This window comes from Mizuhopecten yessoensis, unplaced genomic scaffold (assembly GCF_002113885.1).
Source record: "Mizuhopecten yessoensis strain PY_sf001 unplaced genomic scaffold, ASM211388v2 scaffold10771, whole genome shotgun sequence".
Lineage (NCBI taxonomy): Eukaryota > Metazoa > Mollusca > Bivalvia > Pectinida > Pectinidae > Mizuhopecten > Mizuhopecten yessoensis.
The window spans coordinates 182,925-197,517 of NW_018408713.1; the positions used below are offsets into that span (position 1 = coordinate 182,925).

Here is a 14,593-nt window from a genome sequence, read left to right on the forward strand (position 1 = left end):
TTGAACTTTTGATTGTTGATGCAGAATGCCTAACAAAGTCAGCATTTTACAGCACCAGACGGCCATTTCAGCCATTTCAGCCATTTACAGCCATTTCAGACTTATCAGTGGTACTACAAACAGTCAAACACCAAAACCATATCTTTGGACACTGTGTTGCTATAATTTACAAAATTGTTTTATTTCCATGTATGTGATACCACAAAGATCTGACCAATAAAACAGGAGTAAGAGGTCAGGACCGACATATGATGTATAAAATGATCAGTTCTTAATGCATATGTTTGCACCTCCCAACAATAAACAGCTTTTACAAATTTCCCAACACTGAGGTAGTGTCTACTTGTCCTGTTGGAGAAGGAGAATGTCACAGATGGTACAGATAATGTTGAAGGAAATAGTCACCTGCAATGATGCATGTTAAGTTGGGCACTCCCTTGACTCTAAGTACTAACAATGACACATCCCCCCCCCCCCCCCCCCCCCCCACACACACACACACTTTCCTTTTGTGGGGAGGGGGTAAAAAATAACAAAACTTGCACTTTTTATTTCTTATTTATTTTTCATAATGCCATAAAAAAGTAATAATTTAAATTAATGCTGTACATAAACATCATATAATACATCATAGGATATGTTTTACAACATGGCCTTTATATCTAGACTACAGTAAACTAGCTGGTTTAGTTCAGATATTTCTACAATATTATCACTAACAATAACATACTTGAAATACTTGTAAAAGGCTCTTTCATTTATCATTCTGAGAAGTATCACTTTGGACATGTATGTTTAATAAAGGAATCAGGGGGAGACTTTTTTTTTTGAAATTTGAATTTCATGCATAGACATTTTTCAAAAAGAGATGTAAAATTATTAATGAATATTCTGACGAAAACATTCCACATATATTCCGAGGAAAACATTCCACTTATATTCTGAGGAAAACATTCAACATTTATTCTGAGGGAAACATTCCAATTATATTGTGAGGAAACATTCCACATATATTCTGAGGGAAACATTCCAATTATATTCTGAGGAAAACATTCCACTTATATTCTGAGGAAAACATTCCACATATATTCTGAGGGAAACATTCCACATATATTCCAAATATTGCTATGTTAAGCTATCAGTGAAAAATCCTATGTGTGTGTTTTACAAATCACTAGTACCACTTTGTCCAGGCTGATGATCTTTATCATAGAGTTGGCTGTAGGTATTCCCCCTATATATAGCCAGTGTTTATACAGTATCCCCAGATAGTATTTGGACAGACAGGTGGTAAAATTATACTTCTTTTAAAATGGTATTCAAGAAATTGGCAGATTCTTAACTGACTTTTAAAGTTGGTCTTCAAGTGCCTTTTATAAATCTTTAAACAACAATTATTTGAAGGCGTGTTCAGCCTATATTATGGAATTCCTGTACAAGACGGCTGACAGTTTTGACAAGCTCAGCACAATGAGGTTTATCTGATTCTACTGATGTCCGCAGCAATTTGAGTTCAGCTTCCATCTGCAACAAATTGAATTTATTTTTTACATGTTGTCTCTCTATTTCCAAGGATAATTACCAGAAAAAAGAACTTAAGTCTTGATTAGTAATACATGCATTATTTAGGGCTGCATCAATTACCATACCTAAAGGTACGATACACAATGCATGTATCTGCTCAAAAGGTCAATTCATTGTTCTGATTCTGGTTAAAGAATGTAAGTAACATCCCCTTGCCTAAAATCTTCCTACTTATACACTGTTTTTATCACATATCTACCATGTTATACGTGTTATACTGTCAACAAGCTTCAGTTTGTATTATAATTTTTACCAGGTTTATCACTCTTCGATATTCATATAAGTTCTTGGGAGTTTAATTAATTGTGAAACAAGTTTTATCGACTGATATAAATCATCCTTGTTGGCCCAGATGGTGACCTGCAGGAGGTCTTAATGTGGAAGGAAACTGATCAGGAAGCACCCAGAGAAAACCCACTCAGCTGTTATGGTGAAGGTGAGAGGGCTAATCACTGTGCCACCCGACCATTCAAATATGCATATCCCTCCCTCCCAGAACCCTTTGATTTTGAAGATGAGGTAATCCTGGAAACATTGGTATTACTTTTAGATACTGTAATAGCAGTGATGGCACCCTTGAATACAAGATTTCTCAAAAATGTTGAATAAAATGTTGACTTACCTGTTCAACTTCCATCCTGACCTGGTTGACCTCAACATCTGGTTGACCTTTGACCTCTTCAAGTCTGATCCAATCTCTCAACTGCTGATGCTGTTTCTGCAATTTTCTGTTAAACAAAATACATACATGAAAATTGTGATTGTCAATATTTAGTGATAAAAGTTGATAAATTTAATGTCATTTTTTTTTTTTTTACAACCAAAATTCCTACTTATAAATGATAATGATATGTGTATATTTCTGTCGTAATTTAATTCATACACTGAACACATGTTACTGTATACTTTATAGTAAATATCCTGTGATTAGCCTTGGAGCAAACACAAACTCTGACATCGAGTTAATTCTGAATCTGAATCGGTACCTGAGTTTCTTCTTCCTTTGCTCAAACTCCTTGAGATGGTTCCTGATCCAGACAATCTGTTTATCTGCAGACTCTTCAGAACATGGCATTTCAAAATTACTCCTATCTGAATCCACAGAACGTGGTGTTGATTGGGGTGAAATGTCACTATCCCCATCACATCTCCCAGGGGCCATGAAATCGGCGGGGGTAAGTAGTTGAAATTCTGGCTTCAAAACATAACATTCTATTGTTCTGTATTCATCACCTTTCTCTAAAGAGTCCAATTTTGGCACTTCTTTTCTAACTTGGTCCGATTTTCTTTGATCTTTTTCAAGAGAAAGCTTGGAAATCTGGGTCTCTTCAGGGTTTGGCAACCAAGACACCAATTTTGTCTCTTGGGACAATGGAGGTAACTCGTCAATATTCCTACGTATCGAATACTTTTCAGTATCTTTGTCGGAATGAACAACAGTCCTATGGGGTATTGACACTTCAGATTTTGGCATATATGAAACAGGCATGTGTTCACCAGAGACTTCGTCAGGTTGTGTTGTCTCCTCATGCGGTTTCTGACTACCTTCAGTCTGAGAGGGAGACGTAGGTTTTTGGGGGAAATTGTCACTTCTGCAAGATACAAATAAATCAATAATCTCCGAAAAAAGAGAAAGTTTTGAATTATTATCCCATATATGTACATAATATTTTATGCAATTTTAGCTAATTTTGTTGAATATTACATATTTTTCTTTGCACACTGTCAATCAAAAACAGTACAATACAAATTTTATAGTTACCTGTACGAGACTTCCATGAAATATTTCTTGTTTCAAGAAAATATGTTTAAGCATTTATCCAACAATTTTTTTTGAAGTATTTAATGAAGTTTAATAGGTACTTATTAAGGCCCTTCATGAATTAAAGCATTTTTCCCCTTTGATTTTTTTGTTTAAAAACTTTTTCTTTCAAGACTTCTAATTACGAATTTCAGGTAAGAACAAACCCGGGCTGAGGTTAATCACTGTGAAATGGAGCACTTACCTTGTTTCCTGCTCATCAACATTCTGAACAAATAGTCCAGCTCTCTTCAAAGAGTCCGCCAAAAATGCTGGATGGCGAGGCTTTCTCCGGGCTTGTAACCTGTAAAAAGGAACTTAATATTCAATAACTACAGTACAAAATACTGTAAAATGTGAAGTTCTGCCCATCAATAAGATATTGACTTCAGTAGTGAGTTAAGAATTCTGAAAATCAACATGCAGAACGAATGTAACTTTATAAACAGCAATAAAAGAAAATATTACACTGAAATCGTCTTTTTTTAATCTTGAAGCAGTAAAAAATTGAAATGTATTGGAACATATACACCTGAAATATATCCAATTCTTCAATCTAAAAATTTGAAAATTAATTACTTGTCTATTTTGAAATTGATTGAAAGGTGTTTGATATTGTTAAAGGTCAAGGGAGGTAATTCGGAACACCCAATCTATTTTTAGAAACACCCAGGCCATTTTCATTTAAACTGTTTAACTGGTTGGACCACAGTTGTTCGTTTATTAAATAAGGTCGGACCTAGTAATCTGATGCTACTTTCAGGCGAGCCTTGACAAAGCCTGGCAAGGCCTGCATAAACATTTGCAGGTCCGCCAGCATTAATACCCGAAAATGTTGCATTTAAAAACGGACAAACCAGTTGTTCCGCATAGACGAACAGGCCCCCAGTCATCCAGATTTTCTTGAAGAGCCGGTCAATAACATTTGTTTATTTGGAATCATATGACACAATTCTAGCCAATAAGGAGAAATTAAAAAATCGTTTTATAATAAAAAAAAAATGTCAACAATACGGTACCAATAAATATGTTTTTGATTCTACCTATATATTTAATCCTTCAACACAAAATGCAGATCTAAGCCATGTGCCACCCGAGATTTCCGTCAAAGGAGAAATATAATGATGTAATGTAGGCAAGTTATGGAAATTTCTATAATAGATTCAATGTATACATAAAATTTTACCTAAGGTCTGGAACAGGCATTTCCAGCCCAGACGTAGGACGATTCCCTCCACCTTTAGTAGGGGATGCTGAGAGAGCTGGCAATGGTATTCCTGCTTCTGCAGTCATTGTGTGTTTCCTGCCTGGCAGATCTGAGACCTTGAGATAAAAAATATCTCTGTGTGCGGATGGAGGAGCAATCAGCTGTCTGACAGGGACTTTAGAGTTATCTCCCCTCTGAAGTTTCCTCCTGGCTGTCCAGTGCCGCCAGTGAAAAGCACACCTCTGGATAAGTTGGTGTTTCACAAAAGCACTCTGTAAGACAAAATATTAGTTTACTCAATACATGTAAATAAATCTATATGAAAAAATCTACCTGAGCTTAATTTGTTTTTTCTTGTATTAAAAACGATCTCTTCAACTGCATATTTTTATTATTCCAACATAAAAATACCATTTTAAAAACACATTATGAATGAAATAATTAAACTTTGTCAGCTCTTCTTGCGGTAGAGTGACACATCATAGGAACAAGTCCTAGACTACGATTTACTACCTATAGTTGAAGCGATAGGAATGTTGTTTTCTAAAAACTCTGAATTTGATGGAATGTTTAAAGGATAGTATCGTTGTTTTAATTGTCTATACTGATGATTAGAAATAAAATCTGGTTCCAACCTATTAGGTCTCTATTACAAAACTATTCCATTTCCTAATAACCACCAGTGTACAGACACTCAAAACAATATACTATCCCCTCAACATTTCATTAAATCACTGATTTTTATTATCCATCATAGATATCGTTAAATCTGAAACTTGCTTTAACAAAAATATTTCTTCAAATCTGAAGATTTCTGTCAACATTATACTTCAAATGGAAATATCCCCTTTTTTTTATACAAGTAGAGCCATCATTTATCAATGGAACATGTACATTTATCATGAAAACATCCTTTATAAACTATTTCTAAAATAATTGTTGTTTATATAATAAATAACAACCTTGGCATGCTGTTGTGCTGCGAACTTGGCCCTCATCTCGGTTAGATCTGAAGCCATGGTCAGCCACTGAACCACTCCTTGTCTTAGCAGGCGCTTCCTCCTTCTCTCCAGTGCCTCCAGGAGGCGCTGTTTCTTCCGCTTCCTGTTCTGAGTTTCCGTGTACCATGTTATCAAAACCTTCAATCAAATATATAAACATATTGAATAATTATAAAAATATGAAAACTAACTAAACTGTCTAGATTTTTGTTATAGTAATTAAGTTCTTAACAGTTAAATAACAAACTCTTGCTATCTATGCGAATAGGTAGGGTATGATTGGTAAGAAGATAGATTTTCCAGACCACCCTCGACCCACTCCAACTATATATAATGTTTGACAGTAACAGATTCTTGGGCCTCAGGTAGAGAGATAGCTGAGCAAGCATAAACAAAAGTAAGTTGTTATGTACTTTACAGGTAACTTGGATATCCCGAAAAACTTTTTGCCTGGAAAATATTCATGGTTGCAGGTTGCACCAACTTTGACAAATAGCTAGCATATGGTTGGTCAGTATATTTCAATCAACTAATACTGCTGTTTTAATTCAAACCACTGCACCCTGAACAGTGACATTATGTGGATGAATTTGAAGATGTCTACCTTTCTCTGTACAACCAGACTCCAGTGCCACAGTGCTAGTCCCGACTTGCTGTGCTCCTCCTCAGCCAGATAATACTGCGACTTCCAAGTAGCGAAGAAACCAATGGTCAGGCGCTTGTTGTTAAACCAAGTACACTGCTTCATCAGCAACTGTAATCCAACAGAATAATATCTCAATTTAATCATAACTCTTGGAATCCAGTCCTATCAAATAACAGGTTAGAGAAACATAAAAAATAAGAGATATGGTAAGACCCATAAGTTTAAAATTAAAATACTTTAACCCTTTCACCCCTATGTAACTTTAGTAGACTCTACCATGCATTGATCTGGATGAGTCCATTTTGGTCTACAGTGGTGAAAGGGTTAAGTGAATTAGAACAATGTTACGGAATGTAAGTGCAGACTCTAAATATCAATTAATTTCATCAGTTATCACCCCCACCCCCCTCCCCCATATTTATTAAACCATTCTCACGCTCTGATTCTGTACTCTATCCCAATTTCTTATTTTGCTAATAAACTGATTAAAAAATCCTATCTAGTCAATGATGTGGAAGAACTCTGGGTAGAGCCATGGCTAAATACCATTTGCAGTATATATATATATATACTAGATATATACTAGTAGATAATATACTAGTTTTTATTATATATATATATATATATATACATGACCTTTGGACTGTGTCACATGTTTGAACAGATTATAAAAAAGTAGTTTTTAACATATGCTCGAGCATGAGAACAGGTTCATGAATATGGGCCACGATTATAATCAACGATCACTTTTGATTTTATACAATGTACAACCAACTGTTGAGTGTTAAATAACTATAAAGCCAAAATTGCAAGTTAGGAACCACTGAAGTATTGTATAAATATATTCCTCTTGGAGACATCCAATAATACACTCAGGAAGCAGAGTGTCAAGACATTTTTTGATGTGTTTTCACTGTATATGTAATCCATAAAAACCTTATGGATAGGGTTTTAGTCTATTTACCAAAAGATTACAAAGTCTGACTCCTATAATCATATACGAGGGAAAATAGGATCCAACGTCCGCTAGTTGATATTCAGTAAAGTTATGCGTTGCGTAACTCATGATCAGTTTATGAATTCTTAAATGGAATTCACTAGTGGGCCGAAAACTAATCGAAATTTACTTAAGAGATGACCAGACATTCGAACATCAAAAGGGGAGTCTCGGCAAAATTCCAGTTAACATGTTTCCGACCACTAGGTGAGCAGCATCAGAACCAAGTATATTTAAGTATAGTTATCTATAATCAAAGTTATTTTTTTTTAGTATCAGTCAGTAAAATGATGAATATTTTTTTTAATTTGTGTGCTGTTGACTAAACCTGAACCATTTAGTTTTCTTTGGCTTTATATATACACCACATAGACGGTCGTTGTACCTTTTTTGAGCGGGACTGTTCTGTAAATACTCCCCAGACCTGGAACACTTGCTGTAGGATGTAACGGTTGTGATGTTGCTCTGCCTGGGCTTGTCGTAACTGGAACAGTAATGACCTTTCCTTGGCTAGTCGCCACTGACCAAAGCATCTTCTTAGTTTGTCTGTAACACACAAATTATATTCAAATTATTTTAAGTAGTTACTTAATTTTCTTATTGATATACATACTTTTTCTTTCCCTTTTATTTTTTGGTCATGCCAGCCAGCCCCCAAAAACACAACTGCAAAATAGCGTTTATAATGCAATCCTGACATCAACTTAAAAGGTTTTTCATCCTTAAAGAATGAAAATGTTCCGGTTTGTTAACTCCCAAGTAAAAGAAATTGTTGTTTTACGAATATTATTTTTGAGATTGATGTAGAAAAACATATAAAAGGACATCTCCACACTAGTATTAATGCAATAATTTGAGTTTCTAACACAGCACTGAAAAGATAATTTTTGAATGATTTGTTTATGACATAGAAGGTTAAGGTTTGAATTTCTAGCAATCTTTAATGTTTCATTACACTATGAAAAGCACCATCTATATATGTTCTTATTGATGTTTTAATGTTAAAAAATAGCATTTTGTAAAGGCATAATGCATTTAGTTTAAACTTAATTTTATTATGGGTATAATATTCCAGTAATACAAACATGATATACATATAGGATTCGAAAACAAGTACAAAGTACTACTTATGTTAATCCCATCTCCTTGCATAATGCATTTGCTTATCTGTAGAATGTGATAGTAAGAACATGACGGAACACTGACTTTGATTTAGCACCTGCTTCGTCGCTTCCACCCAATGTCTTGTCTCGGACTTCTTGTAGGCGTGGATAGCAGCGTATCTATGCCAGGTAGTCAGTACCTATAAATAGACGGAAAGGTATTATTAGTGCACTACATCAGGAAATCTCTGACTGGTAAACAACATTTAAGAAAATCTCTGTAAGTCTTCAGTACTGCATATGATGAAATCTTTGATCTGTCACAAGTACAGAACATTAGGAAAGCTCTGATTGACACATAATAGGAAGGAAAATTGTTTTAGTTGTTGGTACAGCACAGCAGGAAATCGTCTTATTAGATACTAATAGAGATTAGGAGGAAATCTCTGATGCTGATTGCATTCAATTGTCTTTTCTTCAAGCACCAAAATCTCTGGGTGAGAAAATGTTCTTTTTCAGAAGCCAAGACCTGTGGGTGGTGAAATTATTTTTAGTCACTGAAACCTCTTGCTGCTTTGATAGTGTCTTTTTCAGGTACTGAAATACTGGGTGTGGTGACACATACAAGTTGTGTGACATTACCTTGCTCAGTAGACGTCTGTTACAGTGTAGCTTAGCAGTCTGGTCAATTATCCGATCCAGAATCTGAGTCTCAACATTATCATGCCATGTCTTCAGTGCTTTCCTGTAAAACATGACAAATTGGTTTGAATCATGAAACCGCACCAGTAAAAAATATTGAACCATAGACTTAAACTGATGAAATACAACTGTTATTTGTCCAACAGATATACTTAATCCTCTATGAAGTTTTGATTTTAAAATTGTTATATAATTCATATATTAAGTTATGTTTAGCTAACTATTGAAGTGGTCTAAGGGGAGATAAGTTCAACAACAGACAGGAAGAGTTACTGCCCTTAAATTGGAATGGGGGGGAAAATTCATGGTATGTAATAAAAACATGTGCATTTACACATATTTTTCGAATGAGATGTTTAAGAACGAATTGAGATTCACTGGGAAACTCCACGGTGTTATTTGACGTGCTAGGTGGCACCAATGGTAGGGATGCATTATTCCATTGGCCAGTAGTATGGGTAAATCGTAAAATGTGAGTTTTCTTTTTTGAGCAGTTATTAATTTCATTGAAATCCATCCGTCTCATGTTTTAAACAATGTCATAGGTACACAGCTATTTCAACTTATAACCACACACATCGAAACTCTGCCGTTTATCTTTTTAAAGGTATTTCTTGCGTAATATTTGGATTAGAATCGAATCAATCAGAACAACAACAGAATAGATCTAAACAAATTCATATTTTCCATGATTATTTTCTACCTGAGGAGTGAGGTAGATTTCTCCTGGTACTTTTGGTCAGCCTTATACTTGAATTGTCTCCCCTGATCAACCATGCCTTTCCATGTTGCCATGACTACCTGACAGACAAGTCTTTGTCTGAACTCTCTAGCTTGGCACATTTTCCTGTGTTTGTCACATTGGTATACTGCATACTGAAATAGATAAGTTCAGCAACTATTCAGTGCAGTTTCCGTAGTCCATATCAGATGAGTTCAGCAACTATTCAGTATTGTTTCGATGTTAGGTATTTTCTGATCTGATAGGCATGGTCATGTGGTTGAAACACAATGTGGTAATTTCCTTATCATAATTTTGGAGGTCAAATTGAATGCTGACATTAAATTTTACAAGGGTAGTTTTGCTAAATGTCACTCAAATACAGGAAGGTCCGAAGAAAAATAACTCACCTTTTTCATTGCTGAAAAAACTTTAGACAAGAGTTTGACATAATGGTGTTTGGCAGCACGTACTTCGTTGTTCTTACTGTAAATATACATTAAGAAATATTACTTATACATCATAATTGTGTGAGTGATTTCATTGGCTGAGGAGACAAGCTGGAATGTTTATATCATGTCCTTCACAATCAGTAGTATTTCCCGTTATTTCTCCCTCTCGGAGCCTCTCTCTCAGCACACACTCCGACAGGAAAAATCATTGACACTAAAAAACCTGGTGTTAGATTTCCTATCATTTTCAGCTTGTCTGGAACCCCTGTCGTAACACTCAAATGGAGGTCATGATCATTGATATTGTGATATCATTCCTATAGGTTGAGGATTTCATTGAAATTAAACTATTTCCATGATATGATCCAGGAAGTACCCAGTGGCAAGACCATACCCAGGAGCCAATCTTAGTAGCATGAGTGCATTATTTTTTTAATGGAATATTTTGCAGCATATCTCCCCTCAACTTGAGATAAATCTGAATCACAACATGACTTTATGAACAGATCACATTTCATATGGTCAATTTTACTAGCCGCTGGCAAAGGTTTACCTGAGCTTGCAGTCATTGACATGAGTTCTCAATCTTCTGAAGCATTTCTCCACCAAGCTAGCACTATAATGGTCATGGGCAAAGTCCTGAAAAATAGTAAAGGTTCAATACGTATTGTAACAAATAACAAACAGCTACCGTCAATCTGTTCAATCATTTGTTAAAAACTCAATACAAACAAGTCTTAAAGCAATGAGATATCAAAGATGAAAAGGAAAAAAAAGGCTGCAAATCTCACCTCAACAATTCTATTAAATATTAAAAGGACGTACATTTATAACCCTTTCAACACTGTTGACCAAAATGGACTCATCGAGACCAATGCATGGTAGAGTTTACTAAAGTTACATAGGGGTGAAAGGGTTAAGACTAACATAAGTGTGTCCAAAATAGGGTTAACATGAGTGGGTCAAAATAAAGACTTATGATGATATTTTGTTAAGTTTTCATTATGGAATTAAAACTTTCATTTATTTTTTTCTCCACAAATATTTCAACATTACAATGTTTCAGAGTAAGGCCCTTAGATTTCGGTAATAACTTACTTGTTTTTCGTTCTCTTGATGGGCTTCAACTCTTTTCCTTCTCCAACATGCCAGGAATCGTTTCTTGACACACTCGTCATAATGCAAGATGGCCTAAAATGTTTGACATTCATTACTATGTACATGTTCAATATGTCACAACTGCTAAAGAAATATTTTACATTTTTTTTATTATATAGAATAGAAATAGATATATTAAACTGTTCTGTAAAAATTAACCCTTGTCACATCTTGTTTCAAAAGGAATATGTAAATAAATTTGCAATGGTCAATTTTATTGGAAAACAAGAAAAATATAGGATTGATTCCTTTAAGGGATTTTCTGATCTTTAATTTCCTGACTTTGAAACTATGTATTAAAGAAATAATGTTTAAAACATGAAAAGATGACGAAGAATGTTTCCTGTGGCGAAGTACAAATATCTGATAAATGACTTCTGCACAGTACAGTGAATTACAGTCACACTGCTTATTATTACTATTCACCTACCAGGTATTTATATATATATTCTCAGTAAGGTTTCCGGTAGTCTTGTTCTTACTTACCATTCTCAAGTTCATTCTGTCATCAGAACTCTGCAAATATGACTTATGCCAGAGATAAAAAAATCGTGCCTGAAGATTTTCTCTGGAAAAGTTAAAAAAAAAAAAGAAACTGGAGAAACCAAAGGTAACATGTGTATAAGTTAAATACAATAGAGATATCAAGGAGAAAAGTTAACTGGAATTTTTGTTACAAAAACACAGATGATCCTATGCGTCCACAACATTTTTAACAAGGCAATCCTCCCTATGTTTTTTAACAGCAATATTAAAATTTAGAAATAATCTGTAATTTGCACCCAATGTCAAACTGCCAGAATGGTTGATTACTACTTGGATGCACAACGTCAGGGGGCAGTTACCATATCTGTAACTCCATAAAAAAGGGTTGGAAAAAAATACCTGGATGCACAATATCAGGGGGTAGTTATCATATCTGAAAACTTTTGTTGAAATTGACTGCATAGTCTTTGAGGAGATGTACATGTCTGGACAAGTATTTTTCAACAAAGGACTATTACTCAAAAAAAAGGGACAGATTGAAAAAATAACACCTGGATGCACAACATCAGGTGGTAGCTATCATATGTGAAAACTTTCATTGAAATTTGCCCAGAAATTTTGGAGAAGTTGTGTTGGCAAGCATTTTATAACAAAGGTAACTCTGTAGAAAGGGTCAGAATGAAAAATACAATATGTGGATGCACAATATCAGGGGGTAGTTGTCATATCTGAAAACTTTCGTTGAGATTGGCCCCGTAGTTTTGGAGGAGTTGTCCAGACAAGGATTTTTCAACAAAGGGCCATAACTTTGTAAAAAAGGGTAAGAATGAAAAAATAATGCCCGGATGCACAACTGCAGATGGTACATTGTGTTGTTATCATATCTGGAAACTTTTGCTGAAATCAATCCATAACTTTAGAAGGAGTTGTCCGGACAAAAAGTTTCAGGATTTTTCAACAAAGGGCCATAACTTTGTAAAAAAGGGTCAGAATGAAAAACAAATACCTGGATGCACACCTTCAGGTGTTAGTTATCATATCTGGAAACTGTTTTTGAAATCGATCCAAAAACTTTAGAAGGAGTTGTCTGGACAAAAAGTTTCTACGGACGGACTTACGGCTGGACGGACGCACAAGCTGATTCCAGTATACCCCCTAACTTTGTTGCGGGGGGTATAATTACAAATTCTTTACTTTACCTGTGTGAATTACAAATCCTTTACTTTACCTTCGGAATTCCTCACAGTTTTGCTGGTTTTCCCTCTGGAGTTTCATGACATCTACAAACAGCACCATCCTCTGTAAGTATTTAGGCATGACCTGACAGTAGAATTGTGCGTCTGCTTTGGCGTACTGAGCCTGAAAGGATAAAAGCGGCCACAACTGACGTTAAGAAGTTATACTATTAAAATATAGCTTCCATCACTTTTCTACACTGAGGAAGATGTGGAAGTGTTTTTACCTTGTAAATGTGACCAGGAAAATGTTATCAGGCCAAAACAATATTCTGTTTCCCTTTCTATCATTGTACACTACTATTTTTTTATTTTTGCTTTACTTACTTTAAACAAGCACTGTTAGTTTCCTAAATGCTGTCTTAAACATATATTTTTATCATAAAAACATTTTGCAAAGATTTGTCTACTGATATACAACCCATCTTACCTTCTTAGAGCAAAAAGTGGAAGCACTTGTTTTAGTTAACACTCATAATAATGTGTAGGTTTCAAATGTACTTTCAGTTAAAAAGATATAAACTAGAAAACCTATGAATTCAATAATGCCCCCCTACCTATGAAGTCAATAACATATGTGCAGTATATTTCAATTTATAAACAATCTTAAGCTTAAATTGTAGAACCTTTGTATAAATTATGTGAAGAAAATAAGTTATGCAGTATTATGCATTTAAACTGTTAGACTTTAACTCATTCACCCCTGAAGTTTCATAATGAACTATTCCAACCTTTGAATTGGAAGAGTTCAAATGTGTCTTCAGGGGTGAATGAGTTAAAGTAAAATCATATAAGGAAATATTTTGAAAAAAAGGCTATTTTCTTGTTGAAATAGGAGAATTTTAAAGCACATGGGGGAATTTCAAAGAACAGAAAAATTTTCTTCTGTAGGGGAAACTACTCATAAACGGAAGTGAATCAAGTCTAGACTGACCCATGTATGAGGTCAATGCTTAGTTTGTTTGAACACAAACAGGACTTGAACACTTGTTTGCTGCAGCCAGTCTGGGAGACGGGTAACACGTTTTTACCCAATTCTACCCCTTAGTGATTGTTAGTATCAAAGTACTATTTGTCGAACTGTCGCGATATTTTCTGACAGCTGGCTTTACTGATTCGGCAAACTGTGGATTAGTGAGTTGTTTTCAGTGATTTAGAGTTAATTGCTTGACACAGCTTGACACAGCAAAGAGACGTTTTCGAAAGTTTTACTGTTTACTATCACTGTTTGTTTTCAAAACAAGCTTAGCTTTTATTATTCACTCCAAGCTGATGAATCTCACTCCAAAACAATAGGAGCTATTTTTGTGCTAGACATTTGCATTACTGTATAATCTGTCATGAAAAACTTGTTAAGAAATGAAGTCGGTAGAGCCCCATGACAATGAATATCAACAGGACAGGATGGTAGATGAGGACAAAACGAAATAAGAATTAGATTGGTAACACAATATATGCTCCCATTTTTTTAAGGGGGTGGGTGGGTGGTGGCTGGAGAGG

At 35.0% G+C, this 14,593-nt stretch overlaps 1 protein-coding gene across 1 annotated transcript in view; it reads right to left on the reverse strand.

Annotated features, from left to right (window-relative positions):
- Positions 1–556: 556 nt before the first annotated feature.
- The window catches only part of LOC110462287 (protein SFI1 homolog), a 31,057-nt gene continuing 17,020 nt past the window's right edge, over positions 557–14,593 (reverse strand). The window contains exons 14-29 of the mRNA XM_021516200.1: positions 13,087–13,217; positions 11,859–11,940; positions 11,313–11,405; positions 10,768–10,853; positions 10,173–10,248; positions 9,745–9,917; positions 8,982–9,084; positions 8,443–8,539; positions 7,622–7,782; positions 6,198–6,347; positions 5,555–5,731; positions 4,572–4,864; positions 3,591–3,689; positions 2,571–3,176; positions 2,207–2,312; positions 557–1,524 (exon numbers count right to left, since the gene is read on the reverse strand). Of these exons, the coding sequence (XP_021371875.1) occupies positions 1,411–1,524; positions 2,207–2,312; positions 2,571–3,176; positions 3,591–3,689; positions 4,572–4,864; positions 5,555–5,731; positions 6,198–6,347; positions 7,622–7,782; positions 8,443–8,539; positions 8,982–9,084; positions 9,745–9,917; positions 10,173–10,248; positions 10,768–10,853; positions 11,313–11,405; positions 11,859–11,940; positions 13,087–13,217 (2,547 nt within the window). The 3' untranslated portion in view covers positions 557–1,410. The remainder of the gene's footprint in view (positions 1,525–2,206; positions 2,313–2,570; positions 3,177–3,590; positions 3,690–4,571; positions 4,865–5,554; positions 5,732–6,197; positions 6,348–7,621; positions 7,783–8,442; positions 8,540–8,981; positions 9,085–9,744; positions 9,918–10,172; positions 10,249–10,767; positions 10,854–11,312; positions 11,406–11,858; positions 11,941–13,086; positions 13,218–14,593) is intronic.